The sequence below is a fragment of the Micropterus dolomieu genome, linkage group LG06 (assembly GCF_021292245.1).
Source record: "Micropterus dolomieu isolate WLL.071019.BEF.003 ecotype Adirondacks linkage group LG06, ASM2129224v1, whole genome shotgun sequence".
NCBI lineage: Eukaryota > Metazoa > Chordata > Actinopteri > Centrarchiformes > Centrarchidae > Micropterus > Micropterus dolomieu.
This window is the reverse complement of record NC_060155.1, coordinates 23,998,348-24,024,626: the sequence shown is the minus strand read 5'-3', so window position 1 is coordinate 24,024,626 and position 26,279 is coordinate 23,998,348. Positions and strand designations below refer to the sequence as shown.

General features: G+C 39.9%; 1 protein-coding gene and 1 long non-coding RNA gene across 4 annotated transcripts in view; one reads left to right on the top strand and one right to left on the bottom strand.

Annotated features, from left to right (window-relative positions):
- Positions 1–2,902: 2,902 nt before the first annotated feature.
- rem2 (RAS (RAD and GEM)-like GTP binding 2) overlaps positions 2,903–26,279 on the bottom strand; it is a 57,837-nt gene continuing 34,460 nt past the window's right edge. For all 3 annotated transcript variants that reach the window (XM_046053062.1, XM_046053063.1, XM_046053060.1), the window contains 2 exons: positions 14,534–14,711; positions 2,903–4,553 (listed from right to left, as the gene is read on the bottom strand). In XM_046053062.1, coding sequence (XP_045909018.1) covers positions 4,225–4,553; positions 14,534–14,711 — 507 coding nt within the window. In that variant the 3' untranslated portion in view covers positions 2,903–4,224. The remainder of the gene's footprint in view (positions 4,554–14,533; positions 14,712–26,279) is intronic.
- Positions 5,106–26,279, top strand: part of LOC123973158 — a 39,847-nt gene continuing 18,673 nt past the window's right edge. Inside the window, exons 1-2 of the long non-coding RNA XR_006825547.1 lie at positions 5,106–5,162; positions 14,498–14,708. This is a non-coding gene — a long non-coding RNA (uncharacterized LOC123973158). The remainder of the gene's footprint in view (positions 5,163–14,497; positions 14,709–26,279) is intronic.

Here is a 26,279-nt window from a genome sequence, read left to right as displayed (position 1 = left end):
CTAGCTAAAATGTCTACACCCACACTTCAGGAAAATATGCATCTCATTATTTATGCACAGTGCTCACTGAAAATAGTCTTTCTTTGGTGCAAAGTGAGGAGTAGGTTCGACAGGCTTTCACTGGCACACAGTAGGTGGTTTTTTGTCATTTAAGCTCCCTCTGTCTTCCCTGTCCTGGCTAAGTATTCGTTTACCCAAAAATCACAATAAATGCCTACAGAATGAGTCAGCGACAGAAAGACAGAGAGAGGGAGGTTTTCTGTCATGATTTGAGAGACTGATAGGGTGTCACAAAAAGAAATTGTATCATATTGTCCTCTTTTCGCTGTCTATTTCCTGCAGGCCTCTGTACCGCTGTCAAATGCACACTAGTATCTGACAGTTATCTGACCTGTTTAGGCATGATAAAATCCATTGTGTCATTTTCCATTCTGCAAGACATATTGTATAAAATCCAGACTGTTTCCGTTTGAAGAGTTCACCTTATCGGTGTCTGTCTCTTAAAGAGCAAAAAAAAAATAAACCCTCTTTCTGAAAATCAACATAAATATAGGACATTTGAGATGCCAAAGGACTCTAGGACTCATTGTCTCCTTGACAACAGTCTCCAAGCAACCATTACTCCTCAAAGCATTTCTCCAACCCCGTCTCTCTCTCCCCAACCCCTCTGTCTCTTTGCCAGTTTGCCTTCCTCTCAAGAGTCCTCCCCTTTATCCACTCCAGATAGTTACTGTACCAGCATCACACTCTTAAAGCTATCTGATGTGACTGACTGTAGGGAACAGTCTTGTTTTTTAGCCTGAGGCACTTCTCTACACCTGTTAAAACCTAGGGTGGAGCAGAGAGTGGGGAGGCTGATAGAGATGTTTCATACGTTTTTGGGGGATTTCCAACCAGTGAACTAAATGCTTATTTGGTGCATTGTGTGTAGTGATGAGGAGTCAAACCTCAATTCCTAGTCGATTATCAACTGTGGTACTCAATACTAACCTATTGTACACCATTTTGGGTGTTTTTTTTGATTCATTAATCATCCTAGTTACTGATGTAACTAACTATTTCAGGTAACCAGCCAATATATAGTTATTTTTTAGCCTTAGACAGTCCCATGTAACCCCCCTGTTTAACTTCTTTATCGGAAGGGAAAATAATACCTGAAATCTGTTTTTAGACACCAGACTTCATGGAAAAAACGTCAATCTTATCAAACAAGTATGAGGTAAAACTGCAACAAAACATTGGGCGCATCTTGAAAACTGAAACTCATGTTTGTATCATGTTTGATATTTGCATACAGTTGCTAGACAGACAGTGGAGGTAAGGCAAAAGTCTGTTATTCTTGCACTTTCCATGCCATAGTGCTTTCAGAATAAATCTGCATAACCTGAGCCTTGATAGCCTAGCAGTATCAAGGCACTCGTTGGTTCATTTAGCAGACATTTTGACTCATGCGGGACTAAAACCATTTACAATACCTCAAGCACTTAATAACATTATTAGTTACACCTGTGTTAGACAAGTTGAAATGTCTGCTGTGAAAAAAGGGCTATTAAACTAATTAGTGATTGCCAACCAGTAGATTGTACAGTAGCTCAGTTAACTTGGAAAAAACTAAAATAACAATTAAAATAAAATAACATATATCTACATATTGACTCAGCTAACACCTCAACACCACATGTTGCTATTGAGTGTAAAAACTAGCTAGCGAGTGAGGAGTTGGCTAAAAGTAATGTATAAAATAACTTAGTTGGCTTATAACGGTTGAAGTGGTCAGCCAAAGAAATTTAAATAGTTAACAAAGAGCAATGGACAATAAACAATTAAAATAGTTGGTTGGTGGTTCAAATAGCTAAAGTAATGGATAATGGATGGTGTAGCAACTTAAACCTGCAAGTGATTTTTTTTTTTTTGAGGCAGCGGAAATAAATTGTGAACACAACATTGATATATCACCTTTTAAGTTGATACAGCAAACCATTTAATTCCTTACTTATTTAGACATCACAGAGCAACATTACCATTCATTTGGAGTCGTGTATCTAGCCACCTTGTAAGTGCAATATTCACTCTCTTTTAGTTCTGTTTTTGCTCTCTACCATCTCCTGTGGGAAATATCTGTCTCTTTAGCAGCTAAATGCTCCACAATGTTCACCAGTTAGTAGCTAACTGTGTTTGTATGCAGTTTGGTGCTGAGCAGGTAGTGTTCAGTGTGTTATGAGAGCATTTTAAAGCGAGAGGTCCAAAACAGTGAAACTGGACCGGTTAACAGTGAGGTGAAACTTTTAGGTAAAAATTCCCTGTAGGTTCATCACCACAAGTGACCTCTTTCACATTGTCATGTTGATTTCACATTGCCATTGATACACTTTTATTATAAAAATTTTCATTGAAGCCGTTTTGAAGTAATGGATAAACAGTTATGATAGTAACAGTGAGCTACATAGTGGATAAACGGTTGAAATACCTAAGAATGGAATGGAAACATGGTTAAAACAGTTAGCTAAAGGTAATAGATAAACAGCTCAGATAGAAACCTAAACACACCATCTGTAAAGGGCTGTGGAGATTTACCAGGCAAAAAAGGTTAAAGCACCACTGCCATAGAAGACCATAGTCAAGGTTGTTTTTTACATTCTCAGGACAAAAACTTGATCTCCCAAAATGCAAGTATCTGTACATATTTTGATGTCAGGACAGTTCATATTGCTTTGTCTTGGTTCATATTCATACTCTGCTACAATCAATTTTCAACCTGAGATTTTGTTATAGCCACACAGACTGTCCTGAAATGCCATCCCAAAGTCTGTCTAGAGGACCTGTGAGGCATCTGATGACCTGTCATGCCGTCTCTCAAGACATTAATTTCATAATATTGTTATAAAAAAGGACAAGACACTCATTCAGGATGTCAAACAAAAATGTATTTATTCTCAGTGGAAAGACGAGAGTGCTTAGTAGATGGTGACAAACAAGAGTGCTTAGTAGACGTGACGCCACCACGCTTGACGAGCTATCCAAACAACGTTTCCAGAACGTTCTCTTTTGGGTCACCTGTGTGGCCAGCCCCCACAGAATTCAGTCTCGACACACATAATAATGCCAGTGGGTAAAAAGATAAAAATGAAAACATCAAACAGCCACAGGTAGATTAGGTTTTCTCTTATTTGTCTTGCTGTGCTTCAAGAACATCCCAGCGTTCTGTGACTCAGCTTCTATTGACGAAAGGTTCAGTCTGGTCATCCCTGCTAACGTCTTATTCCTCATAGCCATTTTGACCTTTTTTCTTTCGCTCCACATCCTATGGTAAAGGGTTCTTTGTGCTGAGCGCTCATGACGCATTCAGCGAAAATATGGCTTGTGCGCTGATGTTTTTATCCTTGTATAAAAATCACAGATGAATGTATGCCATTGGTGGTATCATCAAACACTTTTTCCAATCAGCATGGGACACAAAAGGTGTATGCAGTGGGAAGATTGTTAAAAAATGTGCACAGAAGGAGCATTTTTTAAATATAAATAAAGGGTCTTGCCATTGAGAGAGCATTGCTAGAGACACTAGCTAGTTGTGCATTAGCTATTGGCCACTGAGGTACAGTCATTCCAGTATCGTGTAACTGTAAAACCTACAGGGTCATGTCTTGGATCATCTACTCTGCATGCTATAAAACAGGGTTTACAATAGGTATACATTAGATTGCTCTCAGTCTCTACATAATCATAACGTGCTACTTGAGTGTGTGTTTATTTGTGACCCCCCCCCTCCCATTTTGCCACAGTAAGGGTCCAATCAGCATCTTGCTATCTTTTGCTCTCATCAGGTAAAGAGTGCTCGCTGATTCACACAAGCTGCTCACCTCCTTATCTGCTTTTGTATTCTCTCCAACCTCCTCAGGTTTAGTGCTGCGATCCAGGCTGATTTCAGCTCTATCTATCCAACTTTCTCTCCCTTTTCTCCTCCCTTGCCCTTGATCCACCATTGCTAAATTTCTCTCTTTCCATCCCTTTCAATTTTCCCACCCAAGTGAGTCTCCTCTGCCTCCTTCTTGTCCCTACATGCAGTCATCTGCTTCTTCTTACTATCTTCCATTTTACCCTCTTCTCCTCCTCCATCTTTTAAACCTCCCTTTCGCTCTTATCCTTCATATCTGGTGTGTGTGTACATGTGTAGGAGTGTGTCTCTTTGCCTGTGTGTGTGTATGCATGCATGCATGCATGTGTGTGTCACAGTGCACTGAGGTCGTGACAGGAACGAGACTTCTGGCGGAGGATCTTGCTGCCCCTGTGGCGGCTCATCTCCCGGTAGCGGCCCCGATCGCGGTCACGGTCTCGACCGTATGAGCGCGGTACAAGCCCCGCCAGGAAACGCTTAGCTCGGCTGGTCAGGCTTTCCCTGCGGCCTGCCCCGGGGTCACCGTCGGTCCAGCCGGGGCCCACGCAGTCGCCCCTTGCAGTCCGTATTGCAGCCTCCAACAGCTCGTTGGTGCCGTGGTCCAGGGAGGCTGAGAGCTCCATGTAGAGGCAGTCAAACATCATGGCACTGGATTGGGCCTCTGGTAAAAGAGTGGAAGATAGGTTTTCAGAAACATGTTTGTATAGTGCACATTTAAAATAATTGAGGCTTCACACGCTGGCAGCTGCATAGGGCAATTAGAGGCAGCAGTTTGAAATTTAGGGACATTAGCTCATGAAACCAGCAAACTATCCATAGCCTGTCAACAACCCAGCTGCTGTGTGATGTGTATCACCACAAGATAATACCTCTGGATTGAAGGCTCACCCAATCCTGTTTGGGAGACTCTGTTAGACTCTTAAGTGTTAATTTGGTGCTTCTTATCTACCAAATTGTGACAAATGGAGTCAATCTACAGCATCTCCCCTTGTGGGTAAGGGATACTCCTCTCTGTTTAGTGTGCTTTTGAAAGCAACAGTGAAAGAGAAATAGTCATAAAGGGTGAAATGTCTTTGGGGGGGGGGTGTTGCATTTAGGCCTGTTTTCATAATTTATTTATTTTCTTATTTAAAATGGTTCACTTACAAGCATTTTTCCAGAATGGAACATATGGAGTTTGCTTAGTTGTTAGGGAGATGGATCTGTTTACGTGTGACCGGGCAACCTCCATCCACTGATAAGGACTGTGTTAAAGCAACAAAAAAAGCTAGTAAGTGATTGTTTTGTCAAACTGCAATATTTAAAGGTCAAGACATGAGCTGCGGATGAAAACATAACAGCTACTGAGCTCACATGTCACCATATCCATTTCCATGACAACTGAGCAAACTCCATCCGCTTATGAAGACAGTGTGATGGTTAAAAACTACAGTTTAAAGATAACAAGTTGACCTTCAGATAAGGTTAAAATCAAGGGCAGCTGGACTTGGTTTAAGATACTTTAATACATGTCAGCTCTTATCCAAGAGGCTTCTCCAGTTCTAGCTGTCTGGCAGGGAGTTCCAGCTATTTAACATTATGTAGGGTCGTTATCAAGGTGATGGATAGCACTGGTTAATTAATGCTCCTAGCTGTTGTAACAACAGTTGCTGTGGTCGTTAAGAGTTACCTGAGGCCACATCTGAACGACTGTTATTGGTATTGTCACATGAGGCCAAATGTGAGCGTTTGTTCAATCTGGTAATTGATGAAAGGACAGCATTGTGGATAAGTCATGTCGCAAACCTTATTCCCTGTTGAGGATGGTTTCTCTACTTGGGTGTAAATGGCCTCTTTCACTCCTCTTTCAAACAATCTGTCCTCCCTATCCAGAATTGAGCAAAATAGTGTCCTTTATCTGAGTTGGCCCTTCTGTGTTGAGCAATGTGTAGTGGTTGTTTAGTTTCTCACATCATGTGTGTAGTGGTTGTTTAGCATACACTAGATTGTTTTTCTTGTGTTTGGTTTTGCCATCTTTCTGGTGGAGCAGCATCTGGCTTAGCGTATTCTTGGGTTTAAAAAAGACAGGGATGTGTTGTTTGTTGATTTTTGGAAGTCACACCGTGGTTTCATCCGTCCTCAGACTTTGGAGTTTTGGAAATGGTGAGGTATGTTGCCGACCAAAAGGCGCTAGGAAAGTAGATATATGTTTTGCCGTGTTGTAGGTCACCAAGTTAATGCGTTGATAATGAGCCTGAGGTCATAACATAGCGACTGTTGTTAGAACAGCACTAACAAACAAAGTGATATCCATCACTTAGAAAATGACCCCCCAGAGGATAAATACCTGGGACTCCCAGCTGGATGAGAGGCGAAACGCCTCTTCGGATAACTATGACTTGGATGACTGAGAAGACAACATGACCTTCATTTGGATTTTTTTGTTAGAATTTTGTCAAATTACATTAAATGCTTAGAATTCAGTTTTGACCAATTTTCACAAAGATGTGAAAATATGCAGGAGATTGGTTGAAACTGATTTTCATCCAAAAAATGGCCACTGTAGTATAAAGGTTCTCCAGCAAAGAGTAATCTACTGCTCAGTCAATTTGCAGTTAATATCAAGTGAAATGGAAAATGGGAGGAAATTACAAATGAAAAAGCTACAAAGCAAGAAATGGTTAAAACTAGCATCTGCAGCGGAGACACTACCAGTAAATTTGCTGTACTAATGGTCATCTTAAAATCACCTGGCTTTCTGCAATGTCGATTCTTTTCATAACAAATGTCATCTGCTTTTTAATATTACATTAAAATGAATTACTCTTTATTTATGATTTGTCTCTAGTGCATTGTAATGTTTCTTAAATTAAAAAATGTGCATTCCTTTTGCCAATCTATCTTATCAACAGTCATAAACTAATCCAAAGAGACCGTGACAGCAGAATGGGGTTAATGTTGCCACAAGCTGAGTTGTATAAGCTCAAATCGCTTGGCTGCAGCTCAAATGGGAAAACGGTTTCTATCTCAATGTGACTCTTCTGGATAAGGACAGGTGACTAAACGTGTTGTTGACAAGGCTCACTATCTCAGCTAGAAGAGCCTGTTTGTCCCTGGTCAAACAAGTCTGAATGATAAGGAAAGCTGACAGATGCAGCAAATGGGCTTTATTGTCAGCTCAACTGCAATACTATACTTCAGCTTTTCTGATCCACTGATCTGCTCGGAGACCGACCTCCATAACAGAAAAGGCTTTTAAGGTTTATTAATGGTATTCATAATAACTGTATAAAACATTGCATCAACTCAAAATAACTGTGATTGGCAGCAGGGAGAGGTTGCTGCCATAGATGAAATTCGTGTGGGGTTCAAAAAGATACATTACCCTGATTCTGGGTATTAACCTTGAAAAAGTTTTCAAGTACAGAATATACCATGTAAATACTGATACAAAATTCAAATCATCTACTCGCAAGACGATAAAAACACAGGTCAAAAGTAAATAAAATAAGATAAGGACTCCAATAAAGAATGATTATAGGAAAAATAAGTGTCTAAGGCCCAAAATGTGGTTGAAAAAAAATCCGCCAAAAAAAGACCCAGGATGTGAAATAACAACATTTTCCTGTACGGTTAGATATGAATATTTAAGTCTTAACTCTAGGTCTTCACACTAACCTTTCCAGAACTTTTAACCACACATTCTTTATTAGTGGATGGAGCTTGTCATTGAGAGAGATCTGTTGCTTCACGCCTAAACGACAGAATAGGTAATTTGCCCATGACTCCCAGTTCCAGCAACAGGCATCCCGGACTTTTTTCATTATGGTGGCATTACATTGTTAACGTTGTGAAACGGTTTAGGGTTTAGATAATGGTTTGGGTTCAAATAAGTATGTTAGTTTCGTATGTTTAGTTGTGTAACCTAACTTAATGGGTAACATAACTTACGTAACTAATGTAAATATGGGTCTGCTTGCACAGACAACCTATACGGCCATATTTTTGGGGAGGACGGTCTGAACTGGTGACATGAGACTGAACAAACTCCAATTGATGATGAAGACCATGTGATACAATTAAAAGCTACATAAAAACTAAGCAGTTCACAAGCAGTGATGATTTACCAAATACTCCACATCCCTTATTAAATCTGGTTAAACCCTTGTTACTGTAATATTCTGAACTGTGGTCAGTGCAATGTAGCCTATTAATCTGGTTTTATGTGGCAGAATTTGCACAACTACAGAATGCCCCAGAGTTACACAGGTATTAGAAAAAACAGAACTAGATTTGATTTGGGTGAAATAATCTCAGCTACACAGCAGCTGTCGACCCACAGCAATGTCACCTGATAGTGGATGATGTAAGAGTGGGAGGAAAAACAAACAAATCCCAAACCAGATCAAGAGGGCTTATCTTAATACCTACGACAGCTGATTGAATTGAACTGAGTCCTTGTAACCTGTTTAAAGAGTGTTTGGGAAATTGAATTGGAGATGAACAGAGGGAAGGAACTAAAGGAACAGAGGAGAATAGAGGAAACAAGGAGATGAAACAGAGGAGAGCAGAGGAGAGAAGAAGAAGGAATATAAGGAGAGGAAAGAAGAGATGGAAGCAAGGAAACAAGAAGAGGAGATATTAGGAAATGAGAGGAGGAGAAAAGAGCAGAGGAGAGTAGGAAACAAGTGGAGATGAAACAAAGAGAGGGGAATACAGGAATTTTCACCACATGACTTCAATTGCTCTATTTGAAAAGAATAAGCATCCTAGAATTATTGGGGTGATTTTTGTATGGGGAAAATCATAGTCTGTGTATAAAAAGGGAAAAATGCATATAAAATTAAAATATATAAGCTGAAAAATTTAGTTTTACTCTTTTTTGAGTGCATACTTCTCCATACTATATCCTTTCTTGAGCATTAATGCTGTAAACATAAACAAAATGATGAAAATAAAAATAAAAGCAGCCATACACCAGCCCCCTGAGTTGTTTACAAAAGATGCTTTCTCCTGTTCCTCACTCCTTTTCAAGATGTTGTCGACAACTAACGGGGGCAGGGCCAGCTTTGGGTGTTTGACAAACTGATCAAGATCAATATTGTGATTGGTGGTTTGCTGTGCATGCAGAGCCCGCTTGTCACTCACTAGCAACAAACTCTGTGTATCCAAAATCGGAGTAAATAATAAGACAGATTAGTCATGGAAAATGAGAACCGTGCGAGTTTTCCTTTTGTATCGAGCAGCAAGAAAGTTAAGGGGTTTGAGTTAATTTGTCTTGCTTGACATTGCTCATCCTACGATGTGACTATTGCGCATGGGCACATTGCGATGACAATGCTGAAACGATATTGTGCAGCCGTAGAGGAAAGGAGGAAGACGCCCACCCAAAGGTCCCTAGTTACGCGTGAGCTGACAAAGAGAAAAGAAACAAGGGATTGAGAATCAGACAGAGAATGAAGTGAGAGAGGCATTCAGACAAATGGGAAGAAACATGTGAGTCACTAAGACAGGAGAAGGAGATCCTGAAAGGAGATGACAGATTAAATGAACAAGCAGGAGGACAGGAAGGAGACCGAAAGAGACAGACAGACAGAAAGAATGTCGACTAAGCAAACAGAGCCAGAGTGTATATTAATCAAAGTCCTGAGGAGCAGGGCCATATTGGGCAAATGATTAATACGTCCCCAGTGTGACAGTGTGTATGTCACTGTGTGTGTTAAGGATGGGGAGATAGATCTAGCAAGAGGGTAAGGTGAGAGACAGCAGAATAAAAGTGTCACTGTACATGCCATAAATAGACTTTATGACTGCATTCGACAGCATTCTCAGCCAGGCCCCAGGTTTTCTGAGAAGGATGTTAGCTAGCCGGGCAGACCAGTCGGCTTCCTCTCTCAGGCTCACATATCAGAAAGAATACATGTGGTCTCTCCAGAGAGAACATTAGAACATCCTTGTCAGGCGCCCTGGGAACAGAGATGGGGCATTTCCATATCGCTGACCACATCGCTGCTCCTGGGTTGTTGGGTTGTTTTTTTTTTATGAAGAGAGAATATGCTGAGTATAGGCATCTCTCATTACACATTCCTCGCCTCCCTCTCTCCCCCTTCCACTCGTGTCATTAAGTATATACCGAAGCAGTGGCCGAACTTGTGTCGACAGCAATGTGCATGCACCGATGTGGACACATTTTACACTTGCTGCCTCTGTTGCAAAACAATGCAAACCAAACAAGATTTGACCTCAAACTGTTGTTTCTGCACTCACACAAACCGTTGTTTTCGTATGTCCTTGTGAGAACTTGCCACCGACTGTATTCTTTCTCTCAGTCTCAACCCTCACCATTACAAGCTTAAAGTGAACCCCAAATGCACTTGAGCCTTAAATAATACCATTAATTAAACCTTAATCTTGTTAGAACTCTAATCATAATCCTAAATTTAACCAGACTTCTTGTAGGATTAGGACAAAATACCAAAGGGTTAGAATAATACAGGCAATACAAATTTGGGTAGTAGTGTATATGTTTTTTTTAAACATAACTGGTCATTATGTACATCCCCAAACTCATTCCCTCTGGTAATCATATTATTTGAGAAATCTCTGTCACTGCAGATTAACATTTGAGGGTTGACATTGACTCATCAAATGTAGTTAGATTGTCACCTTGTAGTTCTCAACTAATATCCCTCAAATAAATTAAAAAATAATTTTTGACCATGTTACTTGGCCTCATTCTCTTGTCCAGATGTTCTGCAGTAAACACACAACTGTGCAGTCAAATAAATAATTAATGCTTCCCCCAGAATTACTTTTACTTCCTGACTCTCTAGTATCATGGTCTCTGATATATGTTCCCGTTCTTTTGATTATGTCTTTGTAGCTTACATCGCCGTATTTCCCAATTACCTCACCAATGTGTGTGTCCCATGGGCATATAGTTTACAAGTGCTTTCTGAAGCACCAGTGAGGTTTGAAGCATCAGTCACGTGGGATTCTTGATTTGACACAAGCTCAGACACAATGTAGTGAAACAGTGTGCTTCACACGTGTGAAACAACCTTCTGTGCTTTGGTGTTGTCCGCCCACCACCAGCTCACAAAGTTGTTCTGGCTGACGTGTTTGCTACTACACACCTAGTACACAGTGAACATTAGCATCCCATTTGATTTGGTTTCTGGCCTTTCCTTTAAGCTCTGCTTCAGCCTCCACCAGGAGGGATATTAGCTTTCTATATGACTTATCAGCTACTCATTTACTTTGACTCTGCTGTTTTGTGACAGCACTTGAGCTTCAATTTGGTTTTATATTGTGTCTTAGTGGTCTCATTCATACAGCCTATGTCTATCTACAGCTGGAAAACCAAATGAAAGAGCTACACGTAAAGAGCTAAAAGATGAGTGTGACTAGCAATCTTAATACAATCATTTGCATCATAATGCTTTAACATTAAAAGCTCAGTCAAGTGACAGCTAACATTACATTACTATCTGGACTAATTCTTGTAAGGAGTTATAATTTAAGAGTTCACATCTGGTCACTGACAATTTCTACAGATTATAGATGAGAGAATTTAACCTTTAAAGCCTCTCAGGACCAGCTGCAGTGGTTTAGGGAGGTAATTTAGCAATATCTGAATTTCCACTTAAGTTCAGAAACAGAAAGTGGGCAGGCCAGGATCATCTATAACCTATTTTATACTGGCATGGAAAGATATGGAGACAAATACTTCAAAGAGGCTTGACATCATCACTGTGACGTATGGAACCCTAGCTATACAGTCTCCCTTTGTCCCCAGTCTGAAGGTCTAAAAATGTGAACAAAGACAATAAAACAAGCTCAACCACACACTAACAATGCATTCCACACATCTCTTGGACGTCCATACACACACCATTCTCATACGCCCTTCCCTCTGTCACACCTCTTCTCCTTGTCCCTCTTATCACAGTCCTCGCTTTGAAACAGCCTCGCTGACACCATGCAGGCAGCAAGAAGATGGAGAGAGTCGAGGATGTGTGTCTGCTTGTTTGGGCGTTAGTGTCTGTGTACATGCAGGCAGTTGTGCGAGTATGGCGAGTACAAACACACATAAGCAAAGTAAGAGCAGCGGGGTCATGTAAGAGGGAGATAATTCAAACAGAGATGTACCATCTGGGGAAAAAAAGCAGAACAAAAAACCAAGGAGCCGACTCAGAGCACAGAGAGATGGAGCCCCTCACGAGGATTAAATAGGGAAGGATAAGGTAATGTTCCCAACAGCTGCAAAATATAAGTCTTTTTATTTGATATATGTGGCAGTGGATACATTTACAAACTAAATGTACACTGTGAGTACATAGAAATTTCAGAGATGGCCATGAGGTTTTGAATTTATATACTATATATGCCATAAATGCAAGTTCAAAATGAGGTCAAGCTGTCAGTCTTTCCTCCATTTCAAAGACAGTCACTCCGCACCCACTTTCTATTTCAAACATTAATGAAACGCAGACACCGAGATGACCTGACAGTGTTACATAAAAAAGGTCACCCATAAAGTCCTGAAGAATTAAAACTTGCCTTGTGGTTTGATGTCTGTTCAGTGTATTTTCAAGCATCACTAAATGGATTTAGTGCGTTTCTTCCTTAGTGAATTTGTTTTGCCAAGACCTTGCTTCAGTGTGGTGTGCCAAAATATAAAAAGGTCTGGTAAGCTTGCTGCTCGACAGTGATATTTACCAGAGTAAAGTGAGCTCTTAGATTGGCAGGATTTATTAATTTTGCATTGTCAATTGTTGCATCAAAACAACACTTACACATCTACAAAAATACTAATCCACATGGATTTTTCATGTTTTTGTAAATTTTATATTGAATCACAGTGTATGGAATTTGAATTTCTTGAAAACTACACCTCTCACACAAAAACAAATCTCACACGTATCTAAATTAAATACAAATAAAACACAAAATATACTGCATTAAGTATTCATCCCCATCCAAACTGAATGGGGGAAACTTTGGCAGCAGTTATAGCCTTGAGTCTACTGAATGTGGATTATCTTCTATCCACTTTGCTTCCCCAGACACTCTTGTTTATTCCCATTTATGATTGTGAGATATTCAATAATCTCATGTTGGATTTGTTTGGAATGCGTCAATGTCTTCATGACGTAATTAATAGTCATAGTAAGCCTAAGTGCAGAAATGTCCAGCTGAAACACATCATAATACTAATATAAGCTTGCTGACAATGACAATGTAAATTGCAAAGGGTTATTCACACAAAACACAGCTGAAGCTGATGGGAATGTAATTTTGTGATATTTGGTCATAAGTCAAATAAACATTCAGATGTAATGATGGTACTAGGTGAAAAGTCAGGGAATCACCAAAGTCTTTACATTTCACCCTGTTGGGGACATGTCTGGACCACATTTTATAGCAAATAAACAGTTGTGATTTAATTTGAAGCCATATTTGTCAGCATGCTGGTGCCGCTGTAAAAGTCAGGGATCAACAAAGTAATTTTGATTCATCCTCTGCAATCTGGACTGACAGACTGACTGACAGTGATGGTTGACACTTTGACTTTTGTGTGTTTTTGTCATACACGTCTACCAAAGAGGTAAAAATGAAGTAATCATTTACTTTACATTTTATTTGTACCAAATGTTGACCAATTGGTTGATTTGGTTTCATTTCTCACAACCCTAAGCACATCCAGTGTAATTCAGTGTGGTAAAATAATACAACATAAAAAAAAAACTTGGTGGAAATGGCTTTACAGTGTATATTTCCACCCATTTACAACAATAACGGATGACAGACTTTTCTTCCCATAAGGAGTTTACCAACAGAGCTTTTATCCCTGGATATTATAAACACTGAAGAAATTGATTTTGCTGATCAAAGATAGATCCGCCAAGAGTCTTTCTAATGGAGGCGATGCTTGGTTAGAGGAAGATTTATGGTAAAATACAGCAGAGAGACAGATGAGCCAAGACAAAAAAGGCAGTACATTGACAGTATAGACAAGTAATTGCACAAAGCACAATACCATTGTTCTCTAGGGGAAAACATATGTGTATGTGTGCTTGTGCCTATCAAGTACACCATTATAACTAGCAGAGAAAACCATCACTATCAGAAGACCGTAATTACAAGACATTTTCCATTTGAGATTTTCTAGATGGAGAACTGCTACAAAGGCATTTCAAAGAAGCAAACCAGAGAGTGCGTTTCAAATCTTTCTTGTATGTTTCTTGTCTTGCATCATTATCCCATCAGCCTGGCATTTATTCATTGCTTGTGTCTGGCCAGATGCAAACTGTTTGCTAAGCCCATCCCCCCACTGGTTACTTTTACTATGCCTAGTCAAGCTTTCAGTTCTCATACGGCACATATGGTATGTATTTAATAATGACAACGCTGACAGCTTTACTATTTGAAAGTCTTAGTCGTTTATGTAACAATGAATTCTTGTTATCAGAGAGAGGTAGACTGACACCACTTGTGTGCACATGGAGAAACCCATAACTTGACAGACCTGCTCTGCCTAGTTATGGTTGCTTAGCTATGATTAGATGATTGCTGTTTGGGGGAGGAGTTTGGCAAAAGGCTAATAGTGTGCATTTTTGACAGGTTGATATTACAGACCGTTTCCATCCCTCTACCTACCCTCAGAGCTGATTTCACGGGAGCGAACGAGGTCGCTCTTGTTGCCCACCAGGATGATTGGTGTGTGTGGCTGGGACTCCCTGAGAAGGAGGCGGAGCTGGGCCGTGCGATGGAAACTTCGCCTGTCAGTCACTGAGAAGACCAGGATACACACATCACACTGCAGAGTGGAAAGGTCCTGGGGAATCACAAACACACATACACATTTGTAAAACAACACCTATGTTGAGCAGATCAGCATTGCAGATCCAGAGACAGCTGAACAGGTGTGTAATGTCAATGACAAGATCCTTTCAGCAACTTTGTCTTTGAACAAAATTTTAAAACTCAGATTCCTCCTCAAGTCGTCGTTTTGTTGTGTTGGAGCTTAGCCATTGAAAGGACTTCAGTGCTAATGCCAAGCAGACGGCACTCAAGTTTTTTATCACTGTCCCATAAGGGAATGCAGAGGAGGCTTTGCTCAACTTGACTGTATGCACGTCACGCTTCACTTTGAATCTCCTGACCCTTTTAACAGTGACCACCAACATCCCGTCGGGGCTTCCTGTCACAGTGGCTTAATTAGCCCGAGTGGCTCTAGCAGAAACAGCAGCTTGGAACTGCCTGGGACCATCTTTGTCCTCTCTCGCTTTCTCTCCCTGATTCTGTCAGCGACATTTACATTGGCCTGAAGGTGGTTCATGGGTGTAAAATAGGTGACGACAAGGTTCTCCCGGCTGTAACTGGAATAAAATCTCAACTAAACTGATAGTTCATGGCCAAATTCCTCCCAGCTACTTATTTATCACAGTTCCCAAATAATAATATCTTGTCAATATTGTTATCAGTCAAATGTCTGCTCATTTAATGAGTAATATTAGATGCAGGGAATTTGCCATATGGTTCAGGGTTTAGTAAATTTAATTCCCTGTGGATGTGAACTGCAATCCAATTTTGGATTTAAGTCTGAAGCCTGGGGTAATGTGGATTAGGTATGCACCATTTTTGTCACACAACATTGTAGCTTTTTATACGATTCACTGTCTTTGTTCAGAATTTGGCCAAAGTACATCAACCTTTTATAGTTCATAGTATTCCCCTTAAAGCTGCACAAATAAATACTTTTATATGAACAATATGTCAAATGACTGTGTGCAATAGGAAATGAGATACACAATCCACCGAGATCTCTCACCCACCAACTCAGTTCCCCTCAACTAATTGTTTTGTTGTTAACTCCTCCTCATCATCACTGTACTAATCAGCTGTTTTCAGTGAAAATAGCTCTAATAACTTACTGTATACTACACGCCCAGCACCAAACATCAGACAGACGTTAACAACTAGCTTAACTTAGTCAAGCATTTGGGTGCTAAAAAGCCAGATAGGTTCCTTTTGGAGATGGTGGAGACCAAAACGGAGGTGAAATAAATTAACTGTATCATTTTAATGAATGGACGTAGAATTAGGGCTGTGCGATATGGCAAAAAAAATCCATCACAACAACAGCATGTCTTGGCAAAGTATAAAGTAAGCTGTATGTCCGTGGGCAAGACATTAAACTTTACCTGAGTGACACACATCATGGCTGGCACTGCTTGATAGTGTGGCTCGTCCATTATATTTAGTGCAAATTCTTCTCCAGAACGGACCAGTGAAGTTAGTTTCAAGTTGGATATTTTACGTTGGACATTCAATAGACGTCGAATTCCAATGTAAAGCTAACTTCACTGCGGTGCATAGCGCCGTTTCCTCACCAAAATATTAAGGGATAGTGTGGAATTTGCGATACAATGACATAAACAATAAAGCATAATCAGAAACGACAGACGTCTTAATATCGTCAAACTATAGATATCGTCATATCGCACAGCCCTAGGTGGAATGATACATGACTCCAAATGCTAACATTGTCTGCTGGATGTGTAAATGGGCTAACACATTAACCTTAAGAACTAGTAATGTTGCAGAATATTCCACTATTAAAACACATCTAAAATCATAATAATACTGCTTTAAAATTCCCTTGAAGTAACTCCAAAGTTAGATGCAAAAATATTTTAACACTCTGGTTGACAAAGTTGTATTTTTATCCGCGCAATCCAAAGTTTTAGTGATTCTACAGAACTAGGATTTGTTTTTTTATAATACGTTACCATATTTGAACTAGACGCTGGAGCTAACGGCTGAGTGGAGCTAGGTGCATCTGTAATTCACCTTAACTGTCATTTTAATAGGGCTGACAATTTTGTCTAGCGAACAATCAGTCTTAAAACTAAATGTACAGCCAACTCCTAATACGCTTTTTCAACAGCGCTGGTTAAATTTGCCGTGGGTACGACTTACTCTAGCCTGATTGACATGGTCGCCATGACTTGTCAATAACAGATAATCCCGCCCTGAAGCATACTCTGCTTTATGGTCTATTTTCCCCTAAATGGGACCATAATTTACTAACTGAACATCATATTCTATTGAAGAAGACTTAAAACTAGCGATTGAGACCATAAACTCATTATGAAAGTGTTTACTGAGGTAATTATTCAGCTGGGAAGTAGGGTCATTTTACCATTATTTCTAATGGAACTGGACTTCTTTTTGCAACCAGAAGAGTCGCCCCCTGCTGGCCGGTTTGTGGGACTTCCGCACTGGCTTCGCGTATCAAACCAGAAGCCTCCCGCTTGATCACCCCAGAGTTACACAGGCTTTCAGCAGCGGAGCGTGCAGCCTGACCCACGATAATGACTTGTTTTTAATATGTTCTTTTGTGCTTCTACTATATTCTTCACTGCTCTCTGTGGCCCGCTTTCGTTCATCATCTTGACGGATGCATCTAACAAGTAGGGAGCATTTCAGAATAACAGCGTTTTGCCTGCTGGATTTTGCTGACATGTTTAGATTTTGTTGATTTGGTGATTAGTGATGCTGTTTGTGCTTCTACTATGATTAAGACGGCTACATAGTATTATTTCTTTTTCGTCTGATTTTATTTTGAAAATTGACCAGATTCTCTGCCGTTTCTGTGTGTGACTTCCTGCCCGGTTCATCTGCTCTATGCTGCTTGTGGTGTGAGCACAAACATTTACTAGAATGGCTGCGATCAGCTCTGGCACCAGCGAAGCAGACGGACTCAGTGGACTTTCGGAGTGAGTCCGGGTTCATGTAAACTTTAACTTTACGTTTAAATGACTCCACTCCTGCTTTGGAACACTGCATTTAATGGAAAATATTATAAGAAAAGCCATGGCACCTTCAGTGTACTTAAATTTTTACAGTTTTTCTCAATCGCTTTGGCTCAATCATCGAATGCCTATTAAACTTTGTCAAACTATATGATTATTTATATGAACATTAGGTCAGTTGTTCACATAACTATAGTCATTTATAATTGCTTTGGCACGAAATGCACTGAGTAAGCCTTGCAGTTCAAAATAGTTTGCATTCATTTGCTATTGAATCATAATTTCTCTCAAATGCAATTATACACATTGTGTAAATCCTGACATGCTAAATGCTAAATAGAGCGACCAACAATCACAATAACCTTATATTATATAACAATCATGTATCTAATATAACACATATATTAGATACATGATTGTTATGTGTATTGTTCTAAAAGTTGAACAATTCAATTTCCTCACATGCAGTCATTTGACAAGATGTCTTTGCCTATCTGTCTTGGTCTAAGCAATGTGAAAGGAACCTTTTGTTTTGATTACAATTATTTATTCATTGATGGATTTATTTACATTTGGAACACGAGTTAATTATTTTGATTGTTTAATCACCTTTTGCAGGTCACATAGAGTGGTGTGCTGACTATACCATGTCATGTGAGGACTATGCTTAGAGTTTTGACAATTGTAGTTTTGTTTCAGTAAATGTGCCAAATCGATTGAGAAAAACTGTAAGCTCTGTGGGTTTACCAATGCCATTCCACTCTAGCACAAGGCCTGTGGGGTTTAAATAGGTTAAAACAAAATACCTTTTATCTAAAGTTGGATGAGCTAAATCAATAAAATATTTTTCTCCCAAAGACAGAAACCTGAGACCAGACTCCACAGTGTTATGCCAGTCAAAGTCCTGTTCGTTGAAAAGAGGCCTAGTATAGAATTAGCAGACTTATAGGAAAAATTGTTTTATATCCAGGTGGGTTTCTTGTAGTGAAACACAGACTGTGACTATAGTCCTCAAAGGAAATCCAAATTGTTACTAATGTGGCAACAAAGTATTTATGGTCACTGGGTCAATACCAGAAAATAAAGTTTATCTTACAGTCTGGAGGTCAGAAGCTTTTTACTTGATTTAACTGTAAACATGCTCAGTACGAATTGGTACATTTTATTTGAGAGTTGGTTTAAGCTTTAATCTATAACTTTCCATTGTGTTATTTCTAACCATTGCACAATTATGACCTGTAGAACTGCAAATATAATAAAGTTGTATTTCAACTGGAAATAGGACTCTGGAGCCATAAACACTGGTGACTAAATCAATAGGAAAAAATGTTATTCCCACCAGATAACCCAATCTGCCTTCTAGCTGTGGACTGCATATTATCGGTGTGTATGTATGTTTACGCAGATGCCCTTGCCCTACATCCACAGCCCCAAAGGTAAATTCGTGCCCTCCAGAGAGTTTCAGACGCCTGAAAAATTCACATTGTCTCAAGCGGCCAAGTAGTATCGGATCAGACCCTGGAGCAGGAAATTCATGGGGAGCCCCTTGGCACCATGTCTGCTTGACGGAGCACAGGAAAAGACAGGGAGCTGAGGAAGGAGGAAGGGTGGGAGGCATTGGCATGGAAGGCGGCTCCGCCACCTGTCACTGTCTGATTTAGGGATGAGGAGGAAGAATGAAAACAACAAGACAGAGGGAGATAAACAGTGAGAGGGGGAGAGAGAGAGACACACAGAGAGGGGGGGCTAATGTTTATAAGCAAAGGAGTACAAATACAAAGCGGACATCGATTAGGAGTGTGATGGAGCTCTTCAGGAGGAAAACTGTGACCAAGTAAATACGCCTCTCTATCAAACAGACAACTCAGGACAGTGCCAGCTCTCTCCCCCTCTTTCTTTCTCTCGATTAAGCAGCTCCTCTCTTGTCCACAGAGAGTGGGCCATCTGTCAATACCTACTCCACACATAGTATACACACACATTCACACACATACATTCACATGGACTAAGACACAGACATAAAAGCCAAGCCCACATGCAGTAATATTCAAATCATATGCAAATACACATTTGCATTCAGGAAAATACTGATAAAATCATCTTAATAACAAAGAACTCATCCGGCCTAAAACATGGATGCTTTGTGAGGTTTAATTGATTGGCGTCTTGCTGTATACTCCTCACCTTGCTACAATACATGGCCTAAAATATGGCACATATTCTGTATACATGTATCAGTGTACTATTGGTTTGGGGCTGCTTTTCATGGGTTGGTCCAGGCCCCTTCTTTGAAATTAAGGGAAGTTAATCGTAAAGGCCCTGAAAAGCTTTCCTTCTAAATCATCTCCTTACTATGAGCATTTTTCAGCCAGACGTGTTGGGTGTTTAACAAAGGAGTTTTCTGTCTGATGATGCTTTCCCTGGTTTGAAGTGGGTGGGACTCGACTGGAAAAAGGTGATGTCACGTACTTCCACACACCAATCTTGAGTGATGAGTGTTAAACTAATAATAAATAATACCTAACAATGTTAGACATTACATTAAAGTTTAAATTTGTTGCACATTTAGCTGTGATGTTTGGGGAAGGCCCTTTCCCGTTTCAACATATAGAAATTATTGATGAGTTGTTTTGAGGAAGAACTGGACTGGCCGGCACAGAATCCTGACCTTAACCCCAACACCTTTTTGATGAATTGGAACGCCAAGTGTGAATGCCATCCAACATCAGTGCTCAACCTCAGCAATCACTCCAAAATCTGGTCGAAAGTCCAGAAATAATATGTCCATCAGTCGCATATGGCTGTAATGTTCAAGTGACCACATGCTTTTGTCCATCTAGTGCTCTAATGCTTCAGTATATATGAACAGCCACATGTTCACTGAAATACTGACATCTGATTTGTATTCAAAAATACACTTGCAATGCTGGCTCTATGTTGAAATTAGGAATAAATAATGGCCTTATTTTTGGTGGGAGGTTGTTGCTTTGGGCTACATCCTGGAATGTCTTTGCCAAATGCCTTGTGTTTTTGCCCATCATTTATGACTGTGTATTACTATCAATCTTGCTGATAGCTTTACTTTCATTAAACTTACCATTAGTGCCGAATTGCTCAACTTGCTAATTAAAGCCATAAACATAACATAAAAAGCATAACATAAACAAGAATCTGTAATAAGGATCCCTTTAATGTGAAGAATTGTAACAATATACTGAGCCAGACATGTACAGTAAAAGAAAATCATTATGTAATGGCTGTAATAAGCAATAATCGGCTGATAATATACAATGCTATATTAGTCGATCTTTTCTTACGGCTGTTCTGCAGCTTCTCACTCTATTTTAAACATTCAAACCTTCAAACAGCATGATAAATGTTATTTTTTTTTAAAGTAGGAGGCTCACAGTAGAGTCAGACAGGTCTATCTATTCTACCAATAATAAGGGTCAAAACCAGAGGATTTACATCCTTTGACGCACATGAAGATAAAAAAAAAACATCTAATAAAACCTGACAGAAAGCATGGTTTCTAAACACGTCTTTATCAGTGTAACATACATTCATGATATTTCTTTTTCAAAATGAGTGAACTTGTAATGTAATGTAATGTTTTGTGCAGACCTTAAGTACAGTGAGAGGCCGCAGCTGAGTTGGGGTTGAGAAGCAGCTTCCAACATTATCAATAAACTGGAATGGACTTCAATTTTCATGTGCCACAAGCCATTTGTATGTACAGAGACAATACACATTATACACACATTAACATACACTCCAAAACACACTCACACACCATCTTGCTAAATCCAGGCACTACATCAGCAACCATCAACACTGAGGACAATGAATCACTTATCAGACATCATTTGCATAACATGCTGTGGCTCTGCGAGCACTCAAAACTATTATTCCTTCCAGTGTGAAAAAAGAAAACACAGCATTTGTCCATATTTGACCGAGTGCATGAGTGTGAGAGAGAGAGAGTGAGTATGTGTGTGTGTGTCATTATTATACAACATGCTCCCCACCGCCTGGAACACAGAACCTGAACTATTGCAGGCTATAAGTCATTTGCTTTGCAGAACAAGAGACAGGAGCCAAGCAGATTACTTACATGGAAACAAAAGGTCAAATACATCTCCACCTGCTTGCACAAACATTGCACACACATGCACATATAAATACATAGACGCTCATACTACCATGTTGCTTTATCAAAGGCAAACACTGTTGCAACCATCTGAGTCTTTGGCTTATGTTCTATCTGCCTGACTGCCTGTCAGAGCCAAATGAAAGAGCAAGCGGATCAATAAAGATATAGGGGAGACAAATGAAGGAAATGAAAGAAAGACAAAGGAAGGAAGAGGAGGGAAGAGCAGAAGCAAGAAGGTGAGACAGAAGAGCACCTTGCTCTGGTAGCTAAGTCAAAATCTGATAATAGGATGACGAAGCTTAGAGCAGATGGAATGCTGAGTTGGTGAGTTTGCTCTTTTTCTCTCTCCGAACTTTGTGCTGCACAGAGACAAGGCTTCCCTAAGGAAATATATTACAGAGGCCATCTGGCCTGCACTGGCTAAACCACACACATGCACACACACACACGTAAGCAATGTGTAAGCAGAGCACCAATGACTACGAATGACTACGCCATCTCCAAATGAAGCTGACATGACAGCACAGACATAGTGCACCATGTAGACTATCAGTGCCATGACCACCAACAACCTCACTCACACACACACACACACACACACACACACACACACACACACACACACACACACACACACACAGTAGTAAGTGTCCCTGTATGACCCAGATTCAAGCTTTTATATGACAGCATGTGGAGCCCCCACCCTGGTGAAGTGTTCATTAGCAAATCCCCAAATCCCTACCAGTTTCAGGGATGTTGTTCAGTGGTTGACCTCTGACCTCACTATGGAGGGAGGATAAATGAGGATTTTCCTCCAGGACACAAGTATTATGTAATTTGTAAAACCATTTTGTAGCCTCATAATTAAACGAGTTATTCACATGGAACTATTCTTTGACAACATTTTGTGTAGATTTACTGTATTTTTACTTGCACTAATGGCCTTAAAAAATAAAAGCTTCTGCCCCCAAAGTAATTCTCTAACTTGGTTCTATAAGGGTCCAACTGCCAATCAGTACTTTGCATTGTACACAGGAGGACCAATCACTTCTTGCCTGTGCCTGCTCTGTGACCAAGGTTAGAGGAGCAGAATAAATCATGAAATAGGATGCACGTTTTAAAACTTAAAGAATATTTATGATCATATATTAAGCCATTGTGAGTGACACTGTGACAAATGACAATTAAGATGAGAGACATAACTTGTCTTCTTTGAACTTCTTATTACTTTTTATTATTGGCAACCATGTTAGATAGCTAATTTACAAATGTCAGTTGCACAGATCATGCTAACATTTATTGGCTAAATGAATGTCATGTTAATTTCATGACACTGAAACAGTGAAAATGACAGTTTAGTAGTCATTTTTATCTTGTTTGAACACAATGAAAAGGTGATTTTAACCATTAGCTACCATGCTAGACAGCTAGCTTACTACTGTCAATTTCAACGGTTACCAATTTGTTACCAAGAATTAAATTTCATTATTAATCCAAAGTTACAGTGGCAACTTTAGAGATAATGCCAATTAAAGCAAAAAAATAAATACATAGGGATGTTAGATACATTCAGCTTTCTAGCAGGCTAGATGTACTGTATCATCACATCATGTTTTAGTAACATGACGCTAACTCTGCTGTGCACATCAGACATGAATTATGATCAGACCCTACCAGTGATTAGTATGGTTTTGAATTGCATTATTGATCAAACTTAATGCTGTTTATGCCTAATTATCAATGAAAATCTGTCAGTGAAAATCTCTGACAAACAAACGTTTTAGTGACAAAACTTAAAACTTGTTGCCCATGCCCAAAATATCTTAAACATAACACCAGAAATTAATATGCTGATTTTGACTATTCAAACAAAGGAGCAAAGCAGCTAAGATTCCTGCAAACCACCTGATCTTGAAAACATTTAAAATTGTACTAAGATTTTTATAGATATTTATCCCTTAAATACAATGCAGCAGTTGAGATTTCAACTTTAGCTTTTCTATTTTTTGATTATAGTTCACACAGAGTATTAAATTGAGTACTCCCAGCAGAGACTAAAAACAAACTGTTAATAGCTTGTGTGGATTAGGGCAAGAAATGAGTAACTGTAAATAGTCCAGAACGACTCTCATAAGGCTGCAGAGTAGCAAAACAGGAAAGAGAAAAATTTCCAGGGAAGAAAGTCCCTTGATATAGCAAAATCTGTCTCTGTTCCAAGAAGTGGATGGTGGAACGATGTTTTTCTTCCCTCCTAATCGTGCAAAAGAATGGCCAAGCAACAATTATCTTCTTCTAAATTACATCCTGGACTTTTTCTGTAATTTGTTTAAACATAATAAAGTATCCTGTCCTTTGGGGCAGCAGCACATTCTCACTGCACGCTGATAAATACACACATACATCACCAGGCCTCAGGCTGCCCCTTTTGGTTGTCTTTAATAAATATTTTAATTTCAAGCTATCAAATAATAATGGAAACTCAGAGCTCGGAATAAATTCAGACACACGCACAAACACAGACAGACAAACACACATTAGCGAAAAGGGTGAGAGGGCCCTCTGGTCCTCAGTGACCTCAATCTCCCGCTTGGTTCCCTACATACAGAACGCAGTTCACTGTTTAAGAGATACATTACACAACCAATGTCTGTCTAAAGGCATGGGCCGGCTAGGTCAAGGCCAAGTGTGCCAGTGTTTCTATTTTGGTCACATGGATGACTTATTTAAACCATCAAACCCCCATGACATCAACAACACTCACAACGTCCCAGCGTCTGACTGAGCAGACTCTCAGCCTTCTGTGCATGTGTATGCATGTGTGTTTTACACATTCGCCGATGAAGCATGTGCAAGTACACGCACGTCTCTATATGTATATATATATATATATATATATATATATATATATATATAAATTTGTGTGTTTCTGCATTTACAGTAAGCTCTACCTGTGGTTTATTGTGCATCAGCCCCCTGCACTGCAGTTGTGAAAATTATGACTCCAGCTAGATCTCCATGTGTCCATCAGCAGTTAGTCAAGCCAAGAAAGCACTTGAAGCAGCAATTGCTGAATGTCAATGTAACAGTTTTTCATCTTTTTTTGGCAATTTGTGTTGCAAGAGAATGATGAGGCGCTGATCGGAGATCAGCTGAAGCCCCACAGCCAATAGTGTTGGATGCTGACTGTTCTAGCATGATCTCATGCGTGAGTGAGTGATTAAGTCAGCCCTGTATGTGCATACATAAGAGTGTATGTGTGTGTGTCTTTGCATGTTGCTATGGTAACTTCGGTGTAGGTTGGGGTGCCCCATGGAGAACACTTACAGCTTGCTACAAGGCCAGAAGCCCTGCCTCTTGGGACTGGCGCTTAACACTGTGCCAGTTCAAGGCCACAACTCATATTAGGTCTCCACACCAGACTCTGTGTGTGTAAGTTTCTATATGTATGTGTGCACATTCGTGTCTTTTATCTATGGGCAGTAGCACAAAAAAAGCACAAAAACATGAGCATGAATTGGCGGATGATTTTGGGATGCTGTCCAGTCCTCTTTGCCTCCCCTCACTGCTGACGGCCCTGGAGTTATTCCAAGCTTCCTGCTGGCCTGCGTCTGTTGCTTCAGCCTTAATGCCCTGCCTTGTATTAACACGCACAGAATAACAAATGTAATTAACTCTCAGCGAGATTTAACCACAGCAGAAAGGGGCCAGTGGAGAGGGGCGAGTAAGCGGCACAAAAAAAGCAACCAAGAGAGTGAATGGACATGGAGAGATAGAGATGATGGCAGCTGCAGGAAGGAAGGGCAACAAAATTGGGGATGAGAAAGGGTGAAGATGGCTTACAGAAAAAGTGAGGAAGTGAAGCAATGAGCTAGCTTTCAGTAGAGTTCCCCATAGCTAAATGTAGCTGTGTGTGAATAATTTTACCTTAAGGAAAGAGCCCATGAAGGCTAAGTGGACATCAGGAATAAAACGTATCAGGGATGATCCACCCTACACACTAATTAGAGCGCTCACACGTTCCATCACATTATTAATATGCATTAATTACTGCATGCTTTTTGATTTCGCATTAAGCCCTCAGTGCCACGAGGAGCTTTTTGACAAGTTGATATTGCTCTATGCCTGCTCAAACATCATCGCCAAAGGGTCGTTTTAACGCATTTACACTGTTCAACTCAACTCAGCTCAAAGGTTGATGATGCATAGCCGTAGCAATTTTAGCCCTCGCCAAAATGTTCTATGGATTTGAATTGTAACAAGTAAGGTTAACAAGAGAGTGATTTCCATGTTTCTGAATGAGAGAACTTCAAAAAGCTCAAGTACATTGAGCACAGCTGCTCCTGCAGGATTCCCTGTACAGTAGCACACAGACAGACACAAAAGCACAAGTGTGAACACACTCTTTTCACTCGAATACACACAAACGATTCGC